A 22,718-nucleotide genomic window follows, 5' to 3' on the forward strand; every position below is an offset into this window, starting at 1 on the left:
CCAGCTCCCCAACAAGGCCAGCGTGTGCTTAGGGTGACCTTGGTGACTATTCCCTTGAAGACAGCACCTGGCCTTGTTCATCTTCCCGTTGCTCAACACCGAAGGGTGCCTCCCAGCCGTGCTGTGCTGTTAGGAAACACTACTGATAGCCCCATTACCTTTTGACCTATTCGAGCTCTTCCGTACCATTCTGCTAATTAGAGCTCACCTTTTCAGGGGAAGCGGAGCTGGTTAGACCGCAGCCACCTCCCACACCCTTCCTGGGCTGCTCATGCAGGTCCCTGGGGGACAGACACCATGTCTTCCTAGTGCTCCCTTTGCCCTAGGCTGTTCCTCCAGCTCCATGGAGCCTCCCATGACTAACAGGTTTTGAGATAATTGTTCCACTCCCTAATCTCATCTGCAGAAGATTCATGACATTGTTTTCAACAATGCCATGAGCCATTTCCAGGGGCTCTAAGCCCATGAGGGATGTGATTCATCCACACTGCTCCCACAGGTACTTAATCTTCTCCAAAACAGTAAGTCCTTCTTCTACAGCTTTATCTCCTTAGGAAACACCAGCCAGGCAAACACCTCACAGGACACTTTTGTGTGTTCAAGGCTGACTGAAGCTTGTGCCAGCACTCGTGTCCTTGCACATGTCATGGAGTATAGTCCTTCCCCAGGAACAGCTATCCCAGGAGAGGGGACCATGGGTATGGGACCCCCTTGGCCATCACTTGTGAACTGGGTACCTACCATGGACCATCAAGCGCATGGGAAAGGGGATGCTGGAAGTGTTCCTCACTAACAAAAGCTCATTTTTTTCCCATGCCATGCCCTCAAAGAGCCCTTGGGACGTATGTGGGTCCACCCTTCTTCACAGTGAAGATGTGGGACCCTGGAGCCCATTGGTGTCTGGGGCCAGACACAGTTTAGGGGTGACAAAGGCCATTGTACTGCCTGGAATTAACTTTCATTTTGACCCAATGTGTCTTGCAGAGGACAGTGATTAATCACTCCCAGCATCAAGTATTCGTGTCCTACCACTGAACTCGCTCTGTTCTACTGGTTCTGGTTGGACTCTGCTCCCTGTTATTGTGGCTTTTTTCTCTGGGGAGGGCAGATCCTCAGGTGGCTCTGATTCAGCTAAACCAGGCTCAACTCCAGAAGATGTTTCCTGCACCCAATGTTTTAACATCCTCGTGATCCTTCCTCAAGCCTTGGGCATGTAAACAAAACACAGGGTCTACCAAAGCCCAGCCTGGAGGCACTCCCCACAGCATGGCCAACCTGAGCCACAGTCACCCAAGAAACCACTTTGACCCTTTGTGCTGGGATCTTCTCTCCCTTCTCCCTGCCAAGGACTTTCCATCCCTTGTTCCATCCAACTTACTCTGAACCATGACTGAGGACTTTTTGGGGGCTTTCCTTGCATTTTGCTGCCATAGAACACAGGTGACCACTTGCACCCTCCAACTTGTGTGTCCCAGCTGTGATGCCCCATTAGTGGGATCAGCCTGAGTCCCAGGCCTGGATCCTCCATCTATGGGGGGTTCCACGCACCTCAGCTGGATGGTGGGCACAGCACCATCCTCTCCCCAGCTCCTGGCAGGACCTCTCTGCTCCTGAAGCAGCTCCTTCAGGAGGACCAGGGCTGCTACTCAGGGCAGCCCTCTGGCAACCACGGAGCATCAAGCTGAGCTCTGACCCCAGACCCCGCTCCCTGCAAATCCCCTTGGCTCCAGAAAATTCCTGCCCATCTTGTTTTTTCCAGATTGCGCAGAATCCCCCAGTATTTACAAAACACAGCTCCGCTTCCAACTGTGTTCATGGCTTCAGGAGAGGTTTCACCTTCTGGGAAGCCACTCCCCAGCCTGACCTTGGGCTTTTTCACCCTAGTAAGGACCCCGTGTCACCATGCCTGCTTGCCCACATGACCCTGGCAGCCCCTTTGCCAGCCTTTGTGCACCACAGCTCTCCAAACAACCTCGTTTTGGGCTGCAGGGACCTTGCTCCTTTGACCTGGCCAGGAAGCATTGGTGACACTCCAAATTGCTCCCGGCTCTGCTAATGCCTTGTACTCTATATCCCCCAACTCCTGTGGCATGTGTGGTACCCATGCCAGGGTTGCTTTGCCAGCCCAGCATCACCCTCCCATCTCCTGTCTCTTCCATGCTCATCACAGGGCCTCTACCTTCATATTAGGGTGATGGGGACAGAGGAAATGTGGCTCTCCCTTGACCACCAGACAGATCCCTGGGGAAGCCATCTGGGTCACGCTCCAAGTGATATTCTGCCACCTCTGCCCCCCAGGGAGAGGGCAGTAGGTCACGGCAGCAGTGACCTGGTTCCTGTCCCACGCCTCTGTCTGCTGCAGAAGACGATTGCAGAGCAGAGCATGTTGCTGGCCTCAGGTTGCTCAAGAGGGTTGGGGCGAAGAGGTAGAGGAGGAATCCTCCAGCTGAGACAGCAGGGGGAACTCTGGGGAGGCAGAGGATCGCAATGCTCCTGGGAGGTGGGCAGTGTGCACCAGCACTTGCAAGAAGTGCTCTGGATGGCTCCAATCTGTGAACAAAAGTGAAGTTGTGCTGTTTCTGGTGGGATTTGTGTTTCTTATGCAAGGTGGAGGGGCTTTGTGGCTACCACGAGCCCAGGACCATGGGTGATCTCCAGTTGAGCTTGGGGACAGCAGTGGGGACGTGTCCACACGGCACAAGGTTGGAGCTAACTTCAGAACGTGGTGGCAAAGAGGACCCTGTGCTGGGACAGTCCCTAGGAAAGTGCTGGCAAGGTGGCATGGAGGAGGCAGGGGACATCTTCCAGCACAGGCTCTGGAAGGGGTGGAAGTGGGTCTCCACCACCAAACTGCTACAGAAGAGGGTAAATATGATAGCAAGTGGAGCTGGGCTCATCTCCACTGTCCCCTGCTCACCCCCCTCATCTGGATGGGGGCCAGGGACAAACACTGGAGAGACAGACGGGTGCAGGGGGACAGGAGCTTGTCCCTGCCAGCCAGACAAATGGCCAGCACCAAGGACGTGACTGTCATCCCGCTGGGGACACAGGAGCAGCAGGATGTCCCGCTGGGGAAAGAGGTGGGGGTGCAGCCCCCCTGGGTGCTGTGGAAGGGAGAACAGAAAACCGAAGGCCAGCGGCAAGTGCCCAAAGAATGGCAGGACACGAGGCGTCACTTCGGGTGGCTTCACCATGCGTGTGGCCGCCGTGCCCCCTCGTGGCAGCAGGACAGAGCTGGTGGCACTGGGCTGGCGTGGGCAGGAGACACAGGGGCTGAGCCCAGGCGTGGACAGGGATGGAGGTGCTGGGTTCCACAAGGTTCCTTGGCAGGGTCACTTCATCCCACCCAGCGCATCTTCCTTGGGGGTGCAGCACCCCAGCCCCAACTCTGCTGATGCTGCCCTGGGTCCCCACCAAGCCTCATGTGGCAGCCCACGAATCTGCCTCTGCTCACAAAGGAGCCTCCAGCATCATCCCACCCCCTTTCCTTCCTGGGGGACTGCGTGTGCCTGGTGTTTTTTTGGCATAAGCTACTTGCACCACGGCCAAGCCAAGCACTTCAGGCGCCGCTCAAGGGCAGCGTGTGCCTGGGGACGGATGGGGAATCCTGGAAATATCACCAAGGCTGCAAAAAATAACAAAACAGACAACTAGCTGGAAAATATAAACAGGGGTTGATGGAGGCCTTTGCTGAGGACATGGCCTCCCCAAGTGCTGCCAAATCACTTGGGAGTGGTGGGGCATTTCCCAGCAGCCTGCCTCAGTTTCCCTCAGCAAACCCTCGGGAGCAACAGTCCTGGGGTTGTCATGTGCATTGTGTCACTTTGGATACCTGGGGCAGGTGCAGGGAGCCAGGCAGATGCTTTCCCACCCCTTTCTCCTTCCTGCTGTGCATCTGAGTGGCTCAATGTTGTCTGTTATGATCTCTTCGTCCTCTCTTTGCAGCCCCAAGTCAAGCACCTGGAGTGCAGGAGAACCAGACCATGACTTGAGGCACCTCTGGGACACCTGCAGCTCTTGGCATGGCATCCCGCTGTCCCCAAAGCCACCCAGGACCATTGCAGGCACCTTGCAAGCTGGGGCAGACTGGCACTGCCTGGCTGCTCTGAGGCCACCAGTGCATCCAGCCTCACAGAGAGGGACAACCCTGGACAGAGGTCAGCTGGGAAAAAGAAGCTGCCCTGCCCGGTGAAGTTTTTCTTCATTCCTTGAAAGCCACAGAGACCTGCTGTGCGGGATTCAGGGCTGGAGGCAGCGCCGGGGCAGCGCCAAGGTGGAGCTACCATGATGGATGACGTGACACTGTTCCCAAATGCCTCTGCCACAGGTGACGGTACCCAAAGCACTGCAGCTGGCAGAGGGGGATGCTCAGAAATGGTGCTGGCCCACTGTCTAGCACCCATGGGGAGCATCATGGCCAGCATCGAGTACGGGATTTAATCCATGCCCAGGATGGCAGGAGCGGTGCTGGACCAGGAGGTGGCATGTTCCTGTCTGAACACCTCCCAGGCCCCACCGGGACAGGCAGATGCTGCCCTGGCTGCATTTACACCATGAGGCAGCCTGTCTCTGCCCAGCACAGGGAGATGTTTACAAGGCTTGCAGCTTGGCCAGGGCCAGGTTCACAGGGGACAGTGTGGCTGCCATGCCCTGGACCTGCTCCAGGAGTGGAACAACCCTGCCTCGGACCCAGGTTCTGATCTGGCTAAAATCCCCCAGGAGAAGTGCATAAGGGAGAGGTGAGTTTTGGGATGTGGCAATGTACCCTTGATAATGCTGCACCATGGCCTTGCGCTTGAGCTGCCACTCCAGCCTTGAGCGTGCAGCCTTGAGCCTGGCAGCAGTCCTTGCTCCTTCTGGCAGGGTCCCCCCGGGTGCCCCAGTAGAGGGGGGATCACTCTGTCCCTGGGAGGGATGACGGTGCCTGCAAGCCACAGGGCTGGCTGCTGCAGGCCGAGTGCTGGCCATGGGCGGCAGGACTGGGCATGCAGCAGGAGGGATGCTGGCTTGGCTCAGGTGAGGGTACCACATCACCCCAGCCTGTTGGGGCTCCACTGGGATGGGGACACCAGGATTCCCTGGCAGGGCTCACCCTGGGACTTTGCTGGCAGCATCCAGGTCCTGCTCAGGACTACAGCAACAGCTTCCCCAGGGATGCTGGAGGGACCATCACTCCTTATCTCCTGCCACGGCCCTCAGCAGTGCCTGCTCCAGCCCATGGCATCAAGTGCCTCCAGCACCCCAGCCCAGCAGCAGAATGACCTGGGCACGGGGACAAGGGACACTGGCAGCCAGCAGCACATCAGATCACTTTATTGCCACAGTGGCCACGGGCCAGACCCCTTTCTCAGAGGGGCTCTCTGGGTCCAGCCCCTTGACCCCTCTAATACTGTTGAGAAGATGAACCACGAGCCTCCACCCCCACACACGAGCGCTGAGCATCCTCCATCCTGACCAGCATGGAGCAGCTCCTGGGCATCGCTCCCATCTGCTTTCTGCACCTCCAGGAGCTGGAGACCAGCAGAAAAAGGTGAAACAAAGGGTGCAGAGTGTGCCAGGCCTGGAGCAGCAAGGGGCTGCCACCACGTCCTGCCTTGAGGGCTACTGGTGGTGGGAAGCAGCAGGAGCCCCCTTGGGCCACCTCAAACCTCCATGCCAGGTGGTCGCCCCAGGCCCAGCGCCTGCACCAGGTCATCGCTGAGCCCGCTCTTCAGCGTCCGTCTCACTGCAGGAAGAGGAGAACATGGCACTGGCAGTGCTGGCAGCAGCACATGTGGTCTCCATGTATCCAGTGCCTGCCCAGGCACGGTGGCCCTGGGGAGGGGAGTGCTGGGGGCGGGGGGTGCAAGGACATGGTCTGGTCTCAGGGTACCTCCAGCTGTGGCCTGGTAGGCTCAACAAAGGTGGCCAGTGGGGAAGAAGTCAGGCATGGCATGGGGACACAGAATTGGGACAAGGCATGGGGACGGAACACAGGAACAGAGATGGGATGGGGACACAAAGATGGGAAAGGGCATCTGGGCAGGTCCCATTGCTATGGGGCAGAGTACAGGAACAGGGGCAGAGCATAGGGACAGAAACAGGACAGGGCACAGGGACAGGGGTGGGACTTACAGGACTTCCTATTGCCACGGGACCTCCTGCGCTCCTTGTTGGCACAGGGCCGGGGGTTGGCGTTGTGAGTCACTGATTTCACCAGTCGGTCCATGATTTCATCTGAAGCATCGTCTGGGGAGCTGGGAACATCCTCCTGGGCTGGAGAGCCCTGGGTTGGGGTGGTGTGTCCTGTCCCTGCATGGGGACAACAGGGATGCTGACATCAGCCATGCCAAACCAGCCGGCCATGCCCAACCAGCCAGCCATGCCTTGTGTGCCTCTGCCACCCCAACTCCTACCCCGGCTGGCCCGGCTGCGGCGGGCAGGGGCATCCGTGGGGGAGGTCAGTAGGTTCTTCATGCTCTCGTGTCCCGTTTCCATCTGCTCCTCGGGGCTGCTGGACACCACGGCGGGCGGCGGAGCAGCCTCAGCAATGCCAGAGAACTTCTCAGTCTGCAGCAGGAGGAGAGGTGGGTGTTGGGGACCTGGGGGACATCACCTGGTGGCAGTGGCCAGCCAAGCGTCCCTGTACCTCGGTGATGAGCCGTCCACGGGTCTTGTTGCGCTCACGGTGGGCAGCCCGTTTCTTCTGCTGCTGCAGGACGCGCTCCCGGCAGGTGCGGTACTCCAGAGCGAACTCCCGCAGCAGCTTGCAGATGGTTGTCACCTTCACGTCCCGCACTGTGCTCGCTGGGTACCCAAGGTACAGCAGGAAGGAGTGAAACCTGCAGTGACATCAGTCATGGTAGGCCACCAACGGGACTGCAGGGTTCCCATCCCCAGGACCTCGAGCCACTGACCTGTTGAGGACACGCCTGTGCACCACTTTCAAGACGACAATACGCTGGGTGCTGTCCTTGAGGAAGTCTGTCAGCTTGCTCTTCAGCACTGGCTTAGTCTCATGCTTGGCGATCACCTTCAGGTTGTCCCAGGAGGTCCTGCACCTCCGCTCCAGCTGCATCAGGCTGTTGGCCAGCTCGTCAAAATCAACCTGGAAGAGTGAGACACCAGCCCTCAGTCACGCTGCAGGAGCTGGGCAGCCGTGGGACCCACACCCTTGCCTTGCCAGGTGTCATCTGGCTTGCCTCACCTTGGCACAGCGGGTGATGGAGGCGATCTCTGAGTAGAGGTCGGTGGTTTCTGGGAATTTCTCTACCACCATCTGGCAGAGGTGGTAGAGCAGGGATTGCCGGTGCACTGTGTCCTTCACTTCTGAGACCTTCTCCAGGTAGCCCAGCTCAAAGCCTCTGCTCTGAAACCCCAATGGACTCAGCAAGGCCTCTCCATCCCTCCTCCTCCAGTAGACCTCCAGTCTGCAGATCCACTGGGCCCCCACCAGCACCACCCAGCTTCAGGTGCCATCCCAGGCTTCTCATGGTCCCTCTTGGGTACCCATGCACCATGGCGGGTCCTGTCCTTGTGGCATTCAAGACAGGCCACATCCCTCTGCACCCTGCTCCTCACCTGGGAGCCATTCAAGAAGTTGCCCATGGCCAGCAGCGTGGCCAGGATACACTTGAAGGTGTGATTTCTGGCCAGCTGCTCCATGCCCACCTTCAGATCAAAGAGTGGCTCTGCAATCTCCTGGTTGAGGAAAGAGATGCAGGTGAGACCCCTTGGCCACCCTCTCCCTTGGGAGCTTCAGCATTTGCCCTTTCCCATGAGGACAAACCACACTTTCGTCAAGCCAAGCCCATGATTGCCTTGGAGACCTGCAACCTGTCCCCAGCCATGATGGCACCTCCCAAACTTGGACATGATGGTTCCCACCAGGAACAGGCTTGGCTCAGTGCTCAGCACTGCTGGGGCTGGCAATGGTGAGAGGGTGGAGGGCAGATGTGGTACATGGCTCTGTACCTGCTCCAGGCTCTCGTAGTCCAGCTTGAAGGCCCAGAGCTGGAGCCTGGGCGTGAGGTCACTGATGGAAGACAGGGCAAGCAGGAACTGCTCCGCAGAGCCCAAGGGCACATCAGGGTTGGCCATCTGGGCTTCTTGGATCTTCTGCTTCTCCTCCTCAGTTGGGACCATGGTCAAGATTTTCTAGAGCAGGCAAAGCAGGATGTGTTAAGCTCCAGACATGTCACCATGGGATATGTCACCCCAGGGCTGGCAGTGCAGATGTCATGGCATGGTGGCCTCTTGGCCAGGGGAAATTACCCACATGAGCACCTTGGAGGGGCCAAGCTTCTCTGGTGCTCACCTCAATCCCTTCCTTATTGACCGCAAACTCATCGAAGTTCAGCACAGCCGTCTTGATGATGTGCACAGGTGGCAGCACTGTGAGGCCAATGTTGATGGCGTTGCTCCTCTTGGGGTCCAGCACCACCACCACCTTCTTCCCATCGATGGCCTTCTGCAAGGAGGACAGGATGGATGGGAACAGAGAAAGGGCTCACCTTCATGAAAACACCATGGACATGGGGAGATCAGGGACCTGGTGATGAGCCAGACCCGCGTACTTCCCATCACTGTCCCCACAGAGCCTCTGGGCTCCTCAGCGTAGGATAGGGGTGACGGTCCCCACCTAGGGTCCCTCCAGCAACTAACAGACTCAAACCCTCAAACCCCCTTGGCTGATGGGTGTCAGCCTGCTGGTACCTTTGAAGTCGGTGCTTCTTTTGACCGTGACTCAAAGAGATGCTCCAGTTTGGCAGCATTGACCTCGACGCTCTGCAGGGATGCCCATAATGTCGCCTGGCCGAACCTTCCTGGCCCCACAGTGCCATCCAGCTGCTTCAGCTCCTTCCAGAAGAGCTTCACTGTCCTTTTTTTCTTGGCCTGGGAGGGGCCATCTGTTGTTGTGAGGCCTGGCAGCCCTGGTGGGGGTGGGCAGCCGGGGACCGCAGGAGGTGGAGGTGGAGGCGGTGGGCAGCCAGGGAACGCAGGAGGTGGCGGTGGAGGTGGTGGACAACCAGGGATCATGGGAGGTGGAGGTGGAGGTGGTGGGCAACCAGGGATGGCAGGAGGTGGAGGGGGAGCCATGACAGTTCCAGCACTTGTTGCTTCAATGCTGGGAGAGAGGAAGGAGCCATTGGCCATGGGGCCCGTGTCCAGGATGTCAAAGTCTTCTTCTTCCCCCAAATCAGTGAAGTCCAGGTCCTTGATCTTCAGCTGCCCGGGGCTGGCCTCCAGGCGCTCCCATGTCAGCTCTGCATCCTTCTTGATGGGCATCATCCCAGTGTTCTCCAGCTTCTGCGTGTGAGTCTCAGCATCTACACTGGACATGGCACGTGCCAACTTGGCATGGGCACTGGCCACTGGCCCATCTGGAGCTCTGCCACAGAGCCAGGCGCCCTCTTGCTCCCGGTTGCTACCTCCTTCCATGTCCGTGTCCACCTCACCCTGGACCAGGGGAGACAGTGGTCCCTTGGGGAAGACCTTCTCCCTCCCCGGCTCTGAGGAGCCCTTGGCGTAGAGCATGTCCAGCATGAACTTGGTGTCAGAGGAGATGGTGCTGCAGGAGTCTGTGGTGTCCGGCTGAGCCAGGCGAGACCCTGCAGGGACATGGGGAGATGCTGGGACAGCCTGTTTGGAGAGGCAGGTACTGCTGGGGTAGGGGTCCCGCTCCCCGAGGGGTGTGCTCGGATGCCAGTGTTCAGAGCGGGACGGGGAGGTACTACCCAGCTCCCCCATGGCTCTGGTTTTCACAGGTGTGGGCTGGGGGCAGAGGTGCCACTGACACCCACCCCCGGGACCCCCATGAGCCTGGAGCCAGGAACACACACCCCAGAAGCACCTACTTATGCTGGGTGTCTCCGTGCCTGGCTCAGGGGTGCCGCTGTCCCTGTCCCACAAGAAAGAAGCAGGATGCTCCAGCACAGCATCGCTGAGGACGTCAAGCCGTCCCTTGGCCATGGAAGAGATCTTCTCCTTCTGGGCTGCAGCCAGGTTCTCCAAAAAGCGAGCTCTGTGAGACAGGGGCAGATATTGGCTGGGAGCAAGGCAGGGACAGGGATGATAGGGACAACCAGCAAACCACGCCATGTCACACTGCACAGCCAGCCCCTGAAACACCCTGCACTAGTCACACCACATCAGGGACCTGGAGGATTCAACCTTCTCCAAGCCCAGCAGAGAGACAGGTGACACCACCACAGCTCAGGGACGGGGATGCCACAGCCCCAAAGGAGCTGAAGGCTTATCCCATCAATGTATCGCTGTCACCCATCAGACCCATGGACCTGGTGCTCACCACAACCCTCATCCAAAAGCTGCAAAACCCAGGAGGGCGTCCAGGCAGAGACTTGTGGGGAATCTCCTGTGCCACATGCCCTGTTGGCCTGAGGAAGCGCAATACTGGAGACACACACATGCCTCTACTTACTCAAACTTCCTCAAAATAGGCTTGTCCCCATGCAAGGAGGGGACATCCTCCCGCCTGAGGGAAAACAGGGGTTAGACCCCACTGGCAGCAGCCCCCCACTGCGGCTCATGCGCCCCTGCACGCACCCACCTGGCCAGCATGGGACCCTTGCCCTGCTGTCACCCTGGGGTTCATGGGGACCTGGGAGAGCCCAAGCAAATTCCCTCCTGCCTGGGCACAACATGGCATTGGGTGCTGTCCCCCCCAACCAGAGCCACTCAGTTTGCCACCAGGATGGTGATACCAGCCCCCTCCCAGCCCCAGGCGGGGCATTGCCACCCCCAGCAGGGACACTCCACCCCAGAAGTGAGAGATCAGAGGGCACCATCACCCTGTGGGGGATGCTGGAAATGAGGGGAGCAGGCTGGGGTCCCACAGGCAGAGGGGAGAGCTGAGGGATGGGGCAGCGAGGTGGGTGCAAGGCAGTGCCCGCTCCCACTGGAGCTTCATGCCAGGAGGGAGTACACGCATGCAGAGCCCAGGCACTTACCAGACAGGAGCTGTTTGGCGCAGCCTGCAAAAGGAAAGATAGAAAGAGTGGGCAGAGGAGAGGGCAAGCGTGGGCAGAAAAGAGGAGCAAGAAGGAGCTGGAGCAGAGCTGTGTGTCCCTGAAGGATGCCCTGCAGCCCATAGCTGGACCCTGCTAGATGCCCATTCCCCAGTCACGATTCTCTTCAGTCCCGGTGCCAGTCCAGACCATTTTCCCCTGGGACAGGCACACACCACGCTCCTGGGAGCGCCCCAACAGCCCTGGGGGACCCCCCATACACCCAGCCCCTCCTGTCTGCTTACTTGTAGACGCTGCGCTCGCCCGGGCCCGGGGGCTGCTCCTTCTCGGCCTGGCGAGAGGCCAGGGACAGCCGCACCGTGGACGCACTGTTGTAGATGCTGCCAGGACAGGGCCTGGAAGAGGAGGTGACAGGGACTGAGAGCAGCTCCTGCAGGGCTGTCCTCCATCCTGGCACCAGGAATGGACCCAAGCGTGTCTCCCACCACATCCCAGCATCTTCACCATCCTGGAAGCATCCCCACCATGGGCCTCCTCCAGCCACACTTACTCTGCCAGGCTGCTCGGTGCGGGGACTGCTGGGGTGTCCTCAGTGGGGGGCTCCTTCGGGGTGCCAGGGGACCCCTGGAGTGACTGGGCATCGGGGCTGGGCTCCGGGCACCCACCCTGTGATCGCCACCCACGCCGGCCCTCGTCCGTCCTCCTCCTCTCCTTGCGTCCCCCTGAGGGTGGCTCTTCCACATCATCCTCCAGCTTGAGAGCGCTCTGCAGAGAGGCCGGGGGGGCATGGCACCGGGCACGGCCCCCCTGCCACCCCACACACCCACCCTCCCTGCTGCCACAGGATGTGGCGTGTGGCTGGATCCCACAGGAGCCCCACTCACTTCATAGAGTGTGAACTGCTGCTTCAAGTCAAGGTCGGTGCCCTTGCTGCCCAGGTACTGCTGCACCACCCGCTCCATGCCCTGCTGCTCCAGGCAGTCCGTCACGTCGTAGAAGGTGTCCTGGTCCGGGAGGGCTGCCAGTGTCTTAGTAGGACAAGAGGGACACTTGCTGGGACCAGTGTGACCCACACCAAGCCCCACCAGTGTGGCATCACAGGGGTGCCCAGCTACTTCCCCGGACCTTGTTGATCAGCGTCATGGTGAACACCAGCAGCTCCGTGTCAGCCCCGTGGCGCTGCTCCAGGATGGCCATCAGGTTGGACCATGGGCAAGTGCCTGGGAAAAGTGGCACGTGCAGGTGACATGCAGTAGGAAATAGCCTCAAATTGCGCCAGGGGAGGTTTAGATTAGATATTAGGAAAAATTTATTCATGGAAAGGGTTGTCAAGCATTGGAACAGACTGCCCAGGGAAGATGCATAGATTAGGTTCTTAGGGACATGGTTTAGTGACGGTGTTGGGTTAATGGTTGGACTTGATGATCTTGAGGATCTCTTCCAACCAAAATGAATTTACGACCAGTGGGGACCTCACAGGTGATTGAGGCTGCACCCACCTCTTGCTTGGTCCACAGCATTGACAGCACGGATGAGGAGCAGGGCGTTGGGCTCTGTGTACTCCACGAACACCAGCAGCAGCTTCAGTGCCATCTTCACCACCAGGCGAAACTGGGACAAGGGACGGCAGCTGGGACAGTGGCAGAGGGCTGCCAGGGCACTGTGGGGTGGTTGTGCCCATGCCCCAGGGCTGGGGGCTTTGCTGTGGGGTCAGGGACCAGCTTGCAGCTGTGATGCTGATGGCTGGAGGTGCACCAGGAAGGGACCTGGAGCGAGACCCTCTTACTCAGGCACTATGCCTGGGGGACAGCAACAGGCAGGGGTGCAGCAGGGGGCACAGGCAGCCCCCCAAGGGCCACAGGTGCTTACCGGGCTTCCTGACAGCGTGTACAGCCACTGGACGGTCTCATTGTGGTTGATGACACCCTGCATTCCGTCCACGAAAAGCATGATCTGGCTCAGGGCTGCAAGGCAGAGAGCAGGCAGGTCACGGCGGGGCGGGCAGGGCTGCGACAGGGCTTCCCCAGCATCAGCACACCAAGGGCAAGGTCTGGCAGCTGCCTGCAAGGTATCCCAGCCAAACTCACTCTCCCCCCACCCCTGCATGCCAGCCTTCCTCCCCAGGGATGAGAAGTGCCCTGTACCCAAATACCAACCCCGAAGGATGTAATTCTGGTAGTTCTGGTCAGCCTCTGCCCCCACTTTGATCAGACACGTCAACCCATCCAGGTTCACAAACTCTGGCACCAGGTCCTTGTCCTCCTGTGGGGTGAAGGCCAGGCATTACCGCAGTGCGGGAAGGCAAGAGGGGCGCCACTGACCCCCACTGTGCCAGCATCACCGTACCTGAAAGAGCTGCTTGAGGGAAAAGAGTGAGCGTCGCAGCTCTGGCCCTTGTGAGTTGTACAGCTTCTCTGGAAGGAAAAGAGAGATGTGGTGGGATGGTCTGACCCGCAGGGGCTCGCTGCTGAACGAGGGCTCCAAAATGCTCCCTGATGCCTGGGAAAGCCCCTTGTCCTGGCTCAACCACTGAGCCGTCACCCCGGCAAGCTGGCACCGCGTGGCTGTCAGACACACAGGGTGGAAGCAGCTGCAACTCCACAACTACTCATTTCAGCTCTGCCACCTCCCTATTTCCTTTATTTTTTTTTTCTGCCCAGCAATGACATAAATATCCCCTCTGGTTTCCTGTGCAGAACCGAAACAGGAACACAGGCAGGAGGCAGAGCTACTTATAGCTGTTGCTCCCCAGGCACAGCCTTGGCACGGTCCAGCAGCTCCATAGCTTGGGAAGAACCACAGGATGGGAATGAGAAGGATGGCAGCATGACACCAGCTGCTTGGGGACAAAAGGATGGTCACCAGGCTGGAGACTGGATGGAGATTATGTGCTCATGGGGATGGTGCCTGTGGCAGAAGCCAGCACATAGCAAAGTCGAAAAGCTCCGCTTAAACTAGCAGAGACGTCGGGAGCCAGTGCTTCCCACATCCAAAAATTGAGTTATCCAAGCATCCCGAGTTATTTGGGTCAGTTTCAGAGCTGTAACAAGCCAAAACCAAGCTGTCCAAGGAGGCCTTCAGACATGCCGATGAGGGCTCTGCAAAACACGAGGTCTCAGCAGCCTTCTCCACTCACTTATCGGCTTGTCAGACAGGGAAAGCAGAGCAGCCCGGGGCTCAGCTGGAGCCTGGGAACTGCCGGCAAAGAGCACGACCCCGACCCCGGGCTTCCTGCAGGGAGAGGGCTCCACACTGTGCCCCTTCCCGCACCGCTCCGAAAGTTGGTGCCCAGCTCACATTTTGCTCTGCTCAGCACTTGCTTTCCCCCCACTAAGGAGAAAAAAGGCTTGAGACTCCCGAATATTTTGCAGGACTTGCCCGAAGCCGCAGCAGCGCTTTCTGCTGTGTGAGAGGTATTTGTTTATATCCTCCAAAACTATATATAGAGCTCGACTGAATGACCCAGAATATCTGCAGTGGGCGGTGGGCTCTCAGCCAAAGAAGCAAGAGTTCCAGTCTCTGTGGATGGAGGGGATTAACCCAGCAGTTCCCCATCAGCATGACGAGGACCATGTCCTCTGCACCTCTAGGAGGGGTTACAGGGTGACAGCAGCCCTGGGCTGCATTGTTCCCTGTCTCCATTCCAAAAAGCCAAACGTGGATGCCAAACCCACTCTGTGTTTGTGGGGGGTGACCTGCCAGCCCCAGGCCAGTCTGGAGGAAGAAGCAGCCCTGACTCACCAATGATGGCGTGGACTCGGACGGAGAGCTGCGTGCGCAGGATCAGAGTTGGCCGTCTCCCCTTCCTAAGGTAGGGCGAAACATTGTGTGAGAACCTGCACTGGGACCACCACAGCCCCTCACCCGTGGCCCCCGGTGCCCACATGCATGTGGGGTCCCTGTGTCCCATCCCCATAGGGCTTGGGTACCCCATGTGCCTCACCTGACCTCCTCATAGAAACCCTCCAAATCATCCTTCTGCTCCAACAGGGACAAGTCAAGGTCCAGGTAGTGCCCGGAGGGTGAGACCTGCAGCGTGCAGTCCTCCAGCTGGGGATGGAGACAAACCGGCTGAGCCCCTGTGCCCATCACATTCCTCCTGGCTCCCAGAGGATGCAGCATCCCCAGGTCACCCTCCTGCCCTCACTGAACTCACCAGGCATTTGAATCAGGGTGGCAGGTCCCACCCTGTCTTTGAGCACTGGCCCTGCAGAGAGATTCCCCAGCACCCCAGCCTGATTGCAGATTAAGGGAGAAATGTGGAGCCCCAGGCTAGGAAAAGGCAGAGCAAGGGTGGCCGCACTGCCATCAGGCACCTCATAAACCCCTTGGGTAGGAGCCGCAGCAAGAGGCTGACTCGTTCCCTGGGGCTCCCCTGAGTCAGCCAGGGTGTGACCTGGGCAGGATCCATCTCCTCCAGGGCTCGTGTCACTGTCTGGGCAGATGAGTCACCTCCGCCTGGGGGACTGGATCTGTGGGAACTGCCACGGCACCTGGGCAAATCCCACCGGGATGGCGGCCTCTGGCTAAGCCCCCTGCTTCTTCTAGTTTGCCCCACCTCTGAGGACCTGACACTCCTTTCCAAAACTGCACAGCAGTGCTGTGTAACTGCTTAAGGAGCCAAGGACCAGGGATAAAAGCTCACTGTTGGGTTTTATAATTAAACCCTGCCCTGACTACCCTCGGACAGGCTGGCGACGCACAGTAATGCTGGGTACGGCTCCTGCATCTCTCTGACGTTGTTTTCCATGAAAGCCCCATCTCCTCAAGTCACAAGATCATGCAAGAGCTCAGACGTATGACTTCACTGTAAATGTGACAACAAAAGAGAGGGCAAGGAAAAATGCCATGTGCATTAATTAACGACCTTGACTAAGCCTCGGGATAATTTGGCGGGGCACTGCCCTTAGGTTGGATACATTAGTTATGTTGTTAGTGTTTTGCTCCACCTCCTCTGGTTGCTGGCCATACCAGCCGGTCATGGCAACGTATACCAAACACAGGCTGCTGGCACCGAGCAAATGCTCCTGGCTGCCAACTCTGCCTCCACGGCAGGTATTGCTGATCCCCCACGCAGGGTTTGCTTGCTGGGGAAAGCTTACACTCCTGCACCAGGAATGTGCTCTTCTGGGCATCCCTGCATCCTCCTGGGCATGGGAGACCTCTCTTGCACTCCCTCAGGTGTCCCTGCATCCTCCTGCACATCTCTGCATCCTCCTGGGCATCCCCATAGCCATCCCTGCATCTTCCCGGGCATTCAAACACAGTGAAGAGAACCTCACAGCTCCAGTACAAAGCTTTGCCATCTCTGGGCTGCCAGAGTCCTGACAAGCTGGAGTTAATGTCCCCAGCTCCTACCAGGGCTAGTGACATGGCCCAGCTGGCGGGGGAGGCCAAGCCCCTGGGACACGACCCTGCATGTTTCCCATGCGAGCTTGGCAGCGCTCCCCACGAGGGATGATGCTCTGAGCGCTGGGTCTGGGTTTGGCTGCAACCCCCCTGGCGAGCACCAACCCTCAGGGATGGGGATGGGCTGTCCCCTGCCAAAAATCCCAGGGCAGCACTTCCGCACCAGGGAGCACTGACTGCCCCAGGGCCAGGGTTAGTCCTGCACCCTTGGATGAGGTTTTGAACCATGCAGGATCTGAGCCAGGACCTCAGGGTTGTGCTGGTGGGGATGGCACATTGGAGCTATGGGGTTCTGACAGCTCCTGGTGCAGGGTGGCTGTGATCCATCCATCTCCTGCCTGTAAAAGTGTTATTTTAAAATGAGCTGGGCTTTGAGAGTCATGAGGACACGCAGGCAGAGCGGAGCTGGGGAAGAAGAGAGCGTCCCACGCTCACACATCCAGCCTGCGGCTCCCGGGAGCCCCAGCCACGCCACAGCAGCACTGATGTCCTCCATCCATCCTGTCGCTTCAAACTTGAGGCATGGGGAAGGTGGAAACACACGGATCTCCCTGATCCTACCAACACCCAGCCGCTTCAAAGCTCAGCAAGGGCAGAGATGCCATGCCAAGCAAGTTCCCAGGGAAAGCTGGCTTCCCCCACAGCTGGACTGTCCTCCCCAAACCATGGGTGTGTGATGGAGACATCTCCACCGCTGAGACAGAGGCATCCTCCACCCACAGCTGAACTCATGCCACCCACCACAGCATCACATCTTCCTGCTCGTCCCTATCACGGAACCCCCATGCGGGAGGATGCTCCAAGGCCGGGCAGTGAATCTCCTCTTTATCAGCCAGCAGAGGAAACACTTTCCCCCCGTCTCTAGCACTTTATTTTTGTGGTAACAACAATTTATCAATGTTGCTGTGGCTCTTCTAGGGAGGCTATGGGGAAATTACAGAAAAAAATATATATATTGTTTGTTCCAGCTGAGGCAGAGCTTGAGGCAGCAGTTAAACACAAGGCACCGGTGGGTCAGAAACACTCGGCATCAGAAGCCTCTGCTCACCCTTCCAAAACACATGGGGAGCGATGGTTTATAGAGTTATGCTGCAGAAGCAACCCCAGCCAGCAACCAGGCACGTTCACCACGATTTGATTTCAGGGCTACGAAGGGTGATTATTGCCATGGCACTCAGCTGCAGTCTCCTGTCCACTCCTGCCTGATGGATGGCAGCAAATGGATGGGAGCACTGCCATTGCCTTATCATGGAGGGGAAAAAAAAAATACCCAGGTCAGGAGGGATCTCTGGAGGTCACTCAGAGTTGGCCCAGCACTGCACATTTGCTCGCACACATTCCCTCTTGAAGCTCCTCCAGCCAGGCTTGTTGCTCATTAACAGATCCCTCATTTCTCATCAACAGCAGGAGCACCACAGTCCTGGCAAGCAGCAGGTGTCCTGGTAAAGCCATGGCACAAGTGCCAGGCCACGGCTCCTGTCCCAGAAGCCACACGAGGACCATGCCGAGAGCCAGGGAGCGACGGAAGTTGATGAGCACCAGTACTTGGCTCTAAGCATTGGATAAGAGGCAGACAGCAGAGCTTCAAAGCAGTTAAGTCGGGAGGAAAGCAGCGCTGCCGATGACACTGTCTCACTACTTTCGTGCTTGCCAGAGGTTAAGTGGAGTGTCCATGAAGTCCTCCTTGAGCTGGACAGGAGAGAACAAGCAGGGCTGGTGTGACGGGGCTTGTGCAATTCACGTGTGCACTGAGGCCACCCCAGCAGCTCTCCTCTAGCAAGCCCGAGAGCTCACAGTGAGTGGAAGAGCGAGCTGATGACCCTGAGGCCGGCGAGCTGTTTGCTCTTCCCCAGGTTTCCGGGAGAGGAAAGAGAAAGCAGAGCTGCAGCCTGTTGGGTTTTGCAATTGTTTGGAAAAATCCCTAGATTCAGAGGCAAGATAGTGCTGGGAGCAAGGGAGAACAGTGGCCTTTGGGGACTGAAGGGACAGCCAAAAAAATCTGTCCTGCCAAAACCTGCCTGCGGAGGCTCAGAAAACCCCCACACCCAGCACAAGCATCACCCAAGGGTATCAGAAAAATGCTGGAAAACCGGAGAAGATAGTATCGGCCTGGAGCCGAACAATGCGGTGGCGGCAAACAAAGCGGGAAAGTATTTTCAAGCACAAACAAGCTTTCCGGAGAGCATGAAAAAGTCATCAGTGGCAGGTCGCACTCAGGGAGAGGAAGCACTGAGCATGTCCTGGGGCAGGACAGGCTGTTCAAGGCAGCAATGCCAACACAAGAAACCTCCTGCTCATCATCTCCAGGTTTGCTCCCAGCTCAGGGAGCAGCTTTGCCGTGCCCACGAAGGACAGGACCTGGCTGGTCCCCCAATGCAGCTCATCCCCTGGGTGCCTGTGGTTCAGTCCTCCACCGATGATGCAGGGACCCCCAGTTCAGCTCCTTCCTGGCCATTGCGTCCTCCTCCCGGTGCCTTGCAGCTCCAGGCACACTGCCCAGTGCACGTCACCTCAGGACAAGCTTGGCACCAGGCATCCCCAGCTGAATTTTTTACAGCTGGTTCCTTGGGAAAAATCCGACTGTTCATTTACTAATTTTAGGGTGGCAAGTAATGGAGTTACCTGGCGCGAAGGGCACCAAGGGAGGTTTCAGCCAGTCGTGCCAGGGTAACGATGTCTGCATGGCTCTGGGCTGCCAGCTCCAAATTTGGACTGAATTGGGTGGCTCAAGAGACTGACCTCACTTTGCAGGGTGTAAATCCTGCATCAGGAGGCTCCTGATGGAGACTTTGGCTTGTGCAAACACAAGTGAGCACCCCAGCTTGTCATGCTGGGACAGAGCTTTGCGTAATGAAGGCAGCATGTTTTTAAACTTATATAGCTTATATAACCTATATAACCAGGAATCTGGCTTAAAATCCCAAAGCAGGGTCCTAGCCGCTCACCTGTGATTTTGCCATGGGGTGATGCACAGAAACCACAGAAAAAGCATCTGGAGCTTGGCTTTGGCAGGTAACAGAGCCTGAACCGCCAGGATTAACAGACCTCTGCTGGGCATGAGACCTCCTTGCAATGCTCCTGCCCTCGGGAACGTTGTGTCCAGCTCCCCGTGCTACCACAGCAGCACCCCGGGCCAGCGATCCTGTTACAGCCAACTCCTGCCCAGGGAGGAGAGGTCATGCCTGAAATTTGAGTTTGCTCCATTCGTCATGTCTCAGGGCTGCTTGTTCCCAAACAAACTCCATTTAGTCACCATCTAAAAATCCCATGACGGTGACAACATGAGACGTGGTTGCTTTGCTCCAAGAAAAAATGAAAAGGCGGATAATAGGGAGGGGTTTTTAGCGCAAGCAAAGGTCTCACAGTGATTCCCTCTCCCTTGGCAGGCCAGCAAGCTCAGTGCCAGGCACACCAAGCCGATTTGCCCCTCCTGCTGCCCCCATCTCTCCCAGGCAGGGCACACTCCTCCTGCCTGCCTGGGTTCCTGCTTCCCTTGCCTGCACGACAGAGATGCTCAGCCATTACCAAAGGTCTACCAGGTCCCATGTTTATGAGGAGGAAAACAAGCCTGTCCCCATCCTGTAAAGGATGCTCTGAAGGCATCATGCCAACAGAAGATACCCAGGATGGAAGGTCCTCCATGTCCTCCACTCCCCAGATCCTATTTCCCAGCCTGGATCAGCCCTGATGGCACACAAGCAAGACGCAGCACCTCACTGCAGCTTCAGCCTCCCGCCTTCCTGCCGGCCGGAGGAAATTGCTCAGCACGAATTTCCGCACCGTTCTCCGGCAGCAAAGCTGCAGCTGAACCGGAGGGACGAGGGGGCTGGTGGCCCTACAGCTCCCCCGTCACCTCCCCAAGACACATGTGCTGCAGCAAGTGGGGACGCTGGCCTGGTCCCCGGTGTCAAGGAGCTGGTGTGCTTCCACAGAGGCTCAACTCCGCTCCCGGTAGCCGGTGTGGAAGAGGGATGCTGGCGTGAAAGCACGCTGCCCCGCTCAGCCCCGACAACACAGGGATGGACTCCTGCCCTTGTTGTGCTTCCCTCCTGCCCGGGTTCCCCCTGCTCTGAGCAAGCACATCCTCTTCCTCCCCGCCGACTCATCCGGGGCCGCCCGAGAACTGGCATCTCCCGCCGGGGCTCACGGATTCTGCCGTGACTCACTCCGGGAGCGCTGCCTGCGCTGCGGCGGGGACACACCGCCCCATCCCTCGCCCCTCCGCTCCTTCCAGCCGACAACCCCCGCCCTGCCCGGTGGCCTCCCTGCCTTCCCCCGGCTCCCCCTCACCGGCAGCGGGGCCCCGAGCAGGCGGTGCAGCGCGGGCAGCTGCACACCCAGGGCCAGCGCCTCCTCCACGGCGTAAACCGGAGCTCGCCGCGGCTCCGGGAAACTGCCGCAGCCGAAAGGATCCGCGTCCTCCAGGTACTGGATCCGGCATGGAACCACCGCCTCCGCCATGGCAGCGCCGCTGCCGCCGCGCCGCTCCGCTCTGCCGGGGGTGGGGGCGGAGGAGCCCCGCCCCCCGACCACACCCATCCCGACCACGCCCCTCCCTGGTAGCGGCCGCTCGGTGCTCGGCGCGCCCTCCCGCGGGCGTTCCGGCGGCTGGCGGCCCGGGATGCCTCCCGCCGCGGAGCGATGCTCCGCCGGGATGCTGCGGCATCAGGGATGCTGCGGCATCAGGGATGCTGCAGGCTCCGGGCTGCCCCGGGGTGTCTGGTGGGGCTGCTCGACCCCGGTGAACTGGATCACGGGTGGGCGGCTGGGCTGAGACTCCCTCTTCTGGGGCATGTGGGAAAGCGATGGAGGAATGAGCTGCCCTGTCCTGGGCAGCCCGGAGCCAGGGGTGCAGCAGTACCTCCCCAGCAGTGGCACAACTCCCGGGGCCAGTGTTGATGCTAATGAGGGCGCTTTGCATCCGAGGTGTTGATGCTAAAGAGGGCACCCAAGATGGATGATGCAGTGTTCATTGCCATACTTGGAAAGGAGCACCCAAAGGAGAGCTGGGACCCCCCAGCAGGACACAGCCCAGATCACAGCTGCACCAGGGATGGGACTGGGAACACAGGAAGGTCTCATCACTCTTGGACTCAGCATGAAGCACCACTGGGCACACTGAGCACAGCCCAGCAAGGCAAAGATTTCGCAAAGGGAATTTTACTTTCTTTCTGACTGATTACCTGGGCAGTGATGGTGGCCCAACACAATGGAGCATAGGGCAGGGAGCCTTCCCCTCACCTCTGGCTCCAACCCGGGCTCCCAGTAGCAGCGAGGCGTGAGTGGACTGTGGGGTGCTCAGCAGAGATGCCCAAGAAGCAGCATAGGCCGGGTCCAAGAGGTCAGGGTGGCAGGGCATGACCAGCCTGGGGGAGGCAAAGCAAAGGGAAGATTTAATCGTATATTTGACAAGTTAAAAGGGGAGTGGGAGGCAGTTTCTCCTCAGCTTCAGCACTTGCGAGGCCGTTCCTGTGCTGCCTTTCCTGGCAGGATCCGGCTGGCAGGGGGTGGCAGCAGTGACTGCTTTTCCCAGCTGTTTTGTTCTGCTGGAAAGTGCTGCACATTTGTGCTGGGTCAGAGAGATGTGAAGAGGTGATGCCACTGCGGCTGCCAGGGAGGTGTCCTGGAACTCATTCCAGTGCACTCTGCCTGGCACTTGATGTCCAAGTGTGCCCATGCCATAGGCAGTATCAGCCAAAGGGTTCAGCCCAGCCAAGATGTTCTTCTGTCCTGGCTCCAGGGACACACAGACACAGCTCAGAGCTGGTTCTTCATGAAGAACTCTGCCAGCATCCCTTCCTGCCCCCTGGCAGGTGGCATCCCCACTCCTTGGGGTGTCAGAGCATCCTTCACTGCCCACCCAGGATGGGGGGACCCTGGATCTGAGGGACACAGGGATGGTATATAGGAGATGGGGCGCCTCCTACAGCAGGGTCAGTGGAGGCTGTGAGCAAGTAGGAGCTCTTAGGGGTATTGGGGGTGTCTTCCTGAGAGTGACTGGAAGTGTTAGGGGGACGCAGGAGCCATGGGGCAGAGGGGAGGCTGGGGACAGATCAGTGCTCTCAGCTGGCAGCAGGAGGGGGTTGGGCTGGAGGGGGCGGGGATTAGGTGAGGTGTGGAAATTGGGAATCTGGTGGGTGCAAGAGACCTGAGGCAGGGTGAGGAACTCAAGAGAGATCACGGGCGGGCAGGGGGCACCAGGGTTCAGGTGAGCTGGAGTGGGGGGGATGCATGGGGGGAGCAGGGCGGTGCCGCGCCCCGGGGCAGGTGCAGGGGCCGCGGGGCAGTACCGGGGCGGGGGGAGGAGCCGGGGCGGGGAGCGGCGGGCGGAGCCCGTGTCGT

At 58.7% G+C, this 22,718-nt stretch overlaps 1 protein-coding gene across 1 annotated transcript; it reads right to left on the reverse strand.

The window, feature by feature from the left end:
• Positions 1 to 5,297: 5,297 nt before the first annotated feature.
• On the reverse strand, positions 5,298 to 20,890 carry FHOD1 (formin homology 2 domain containing 1). Its single transcript, XM_065848424.2, has 22 exons — positions 20,667 to 20,890; positions 14,911 to 15,017; positions 14,709 to 14,773; positions 13,314 to 13,381; positions 13,124 to 13,229; positions 12,837 to 12,931; positions 12,467 to 12,578; positions 12,093 to 12,187; positions 11,852 to 11,995; positions 11,518 to 11,732; positions 11,252 to 11,362; positions 9,837 to 10,003; positions 8,695 to 9,590; positions 8,297 to 8,449; positions 7,954 to 8,136; positions 7,561 to 7,680; positions 7,187 to 7,348; positions 6,897 to 7,087; positions 6,629 to 6,821; positions 6,396 to 6,549; positions 6,115 to 6,291; positions 5,298 to 5,725 (listed from the first exon to the last, which is right to left on the reverse strand). The coding sequence occupies exons 1-22, from the start codon at positions 20,835 to 20,837 to the stop codon at positions 5,643 to 5,645; spliced, it is 3,768 nt and encodes a 1,255-aa protein (XP_065704496.1). The 5' UTR covers positions 20,838 to 20,890; the 3' UTR covers positions 5,298 to 5,642.
• Between the last annotated feature and the right edge of the window lie 1,828 nt (positions 20,891 to 22,718).

The sequence above is a fragment of the Patagioenas fasciata genome, chromosome 13 (genome assembly GCF_037038585.1).
Source record: "Patagioenas fasciata isolate bPatFas1 chromosome 13, bPatFas1.hap1, whole genome shotgun sequence".
NCBI lineage: Eukaryota > Metazoa > Chordata > Aves > Columbiformes > Columbidae > Patagioenas > Patagioenas fasciata.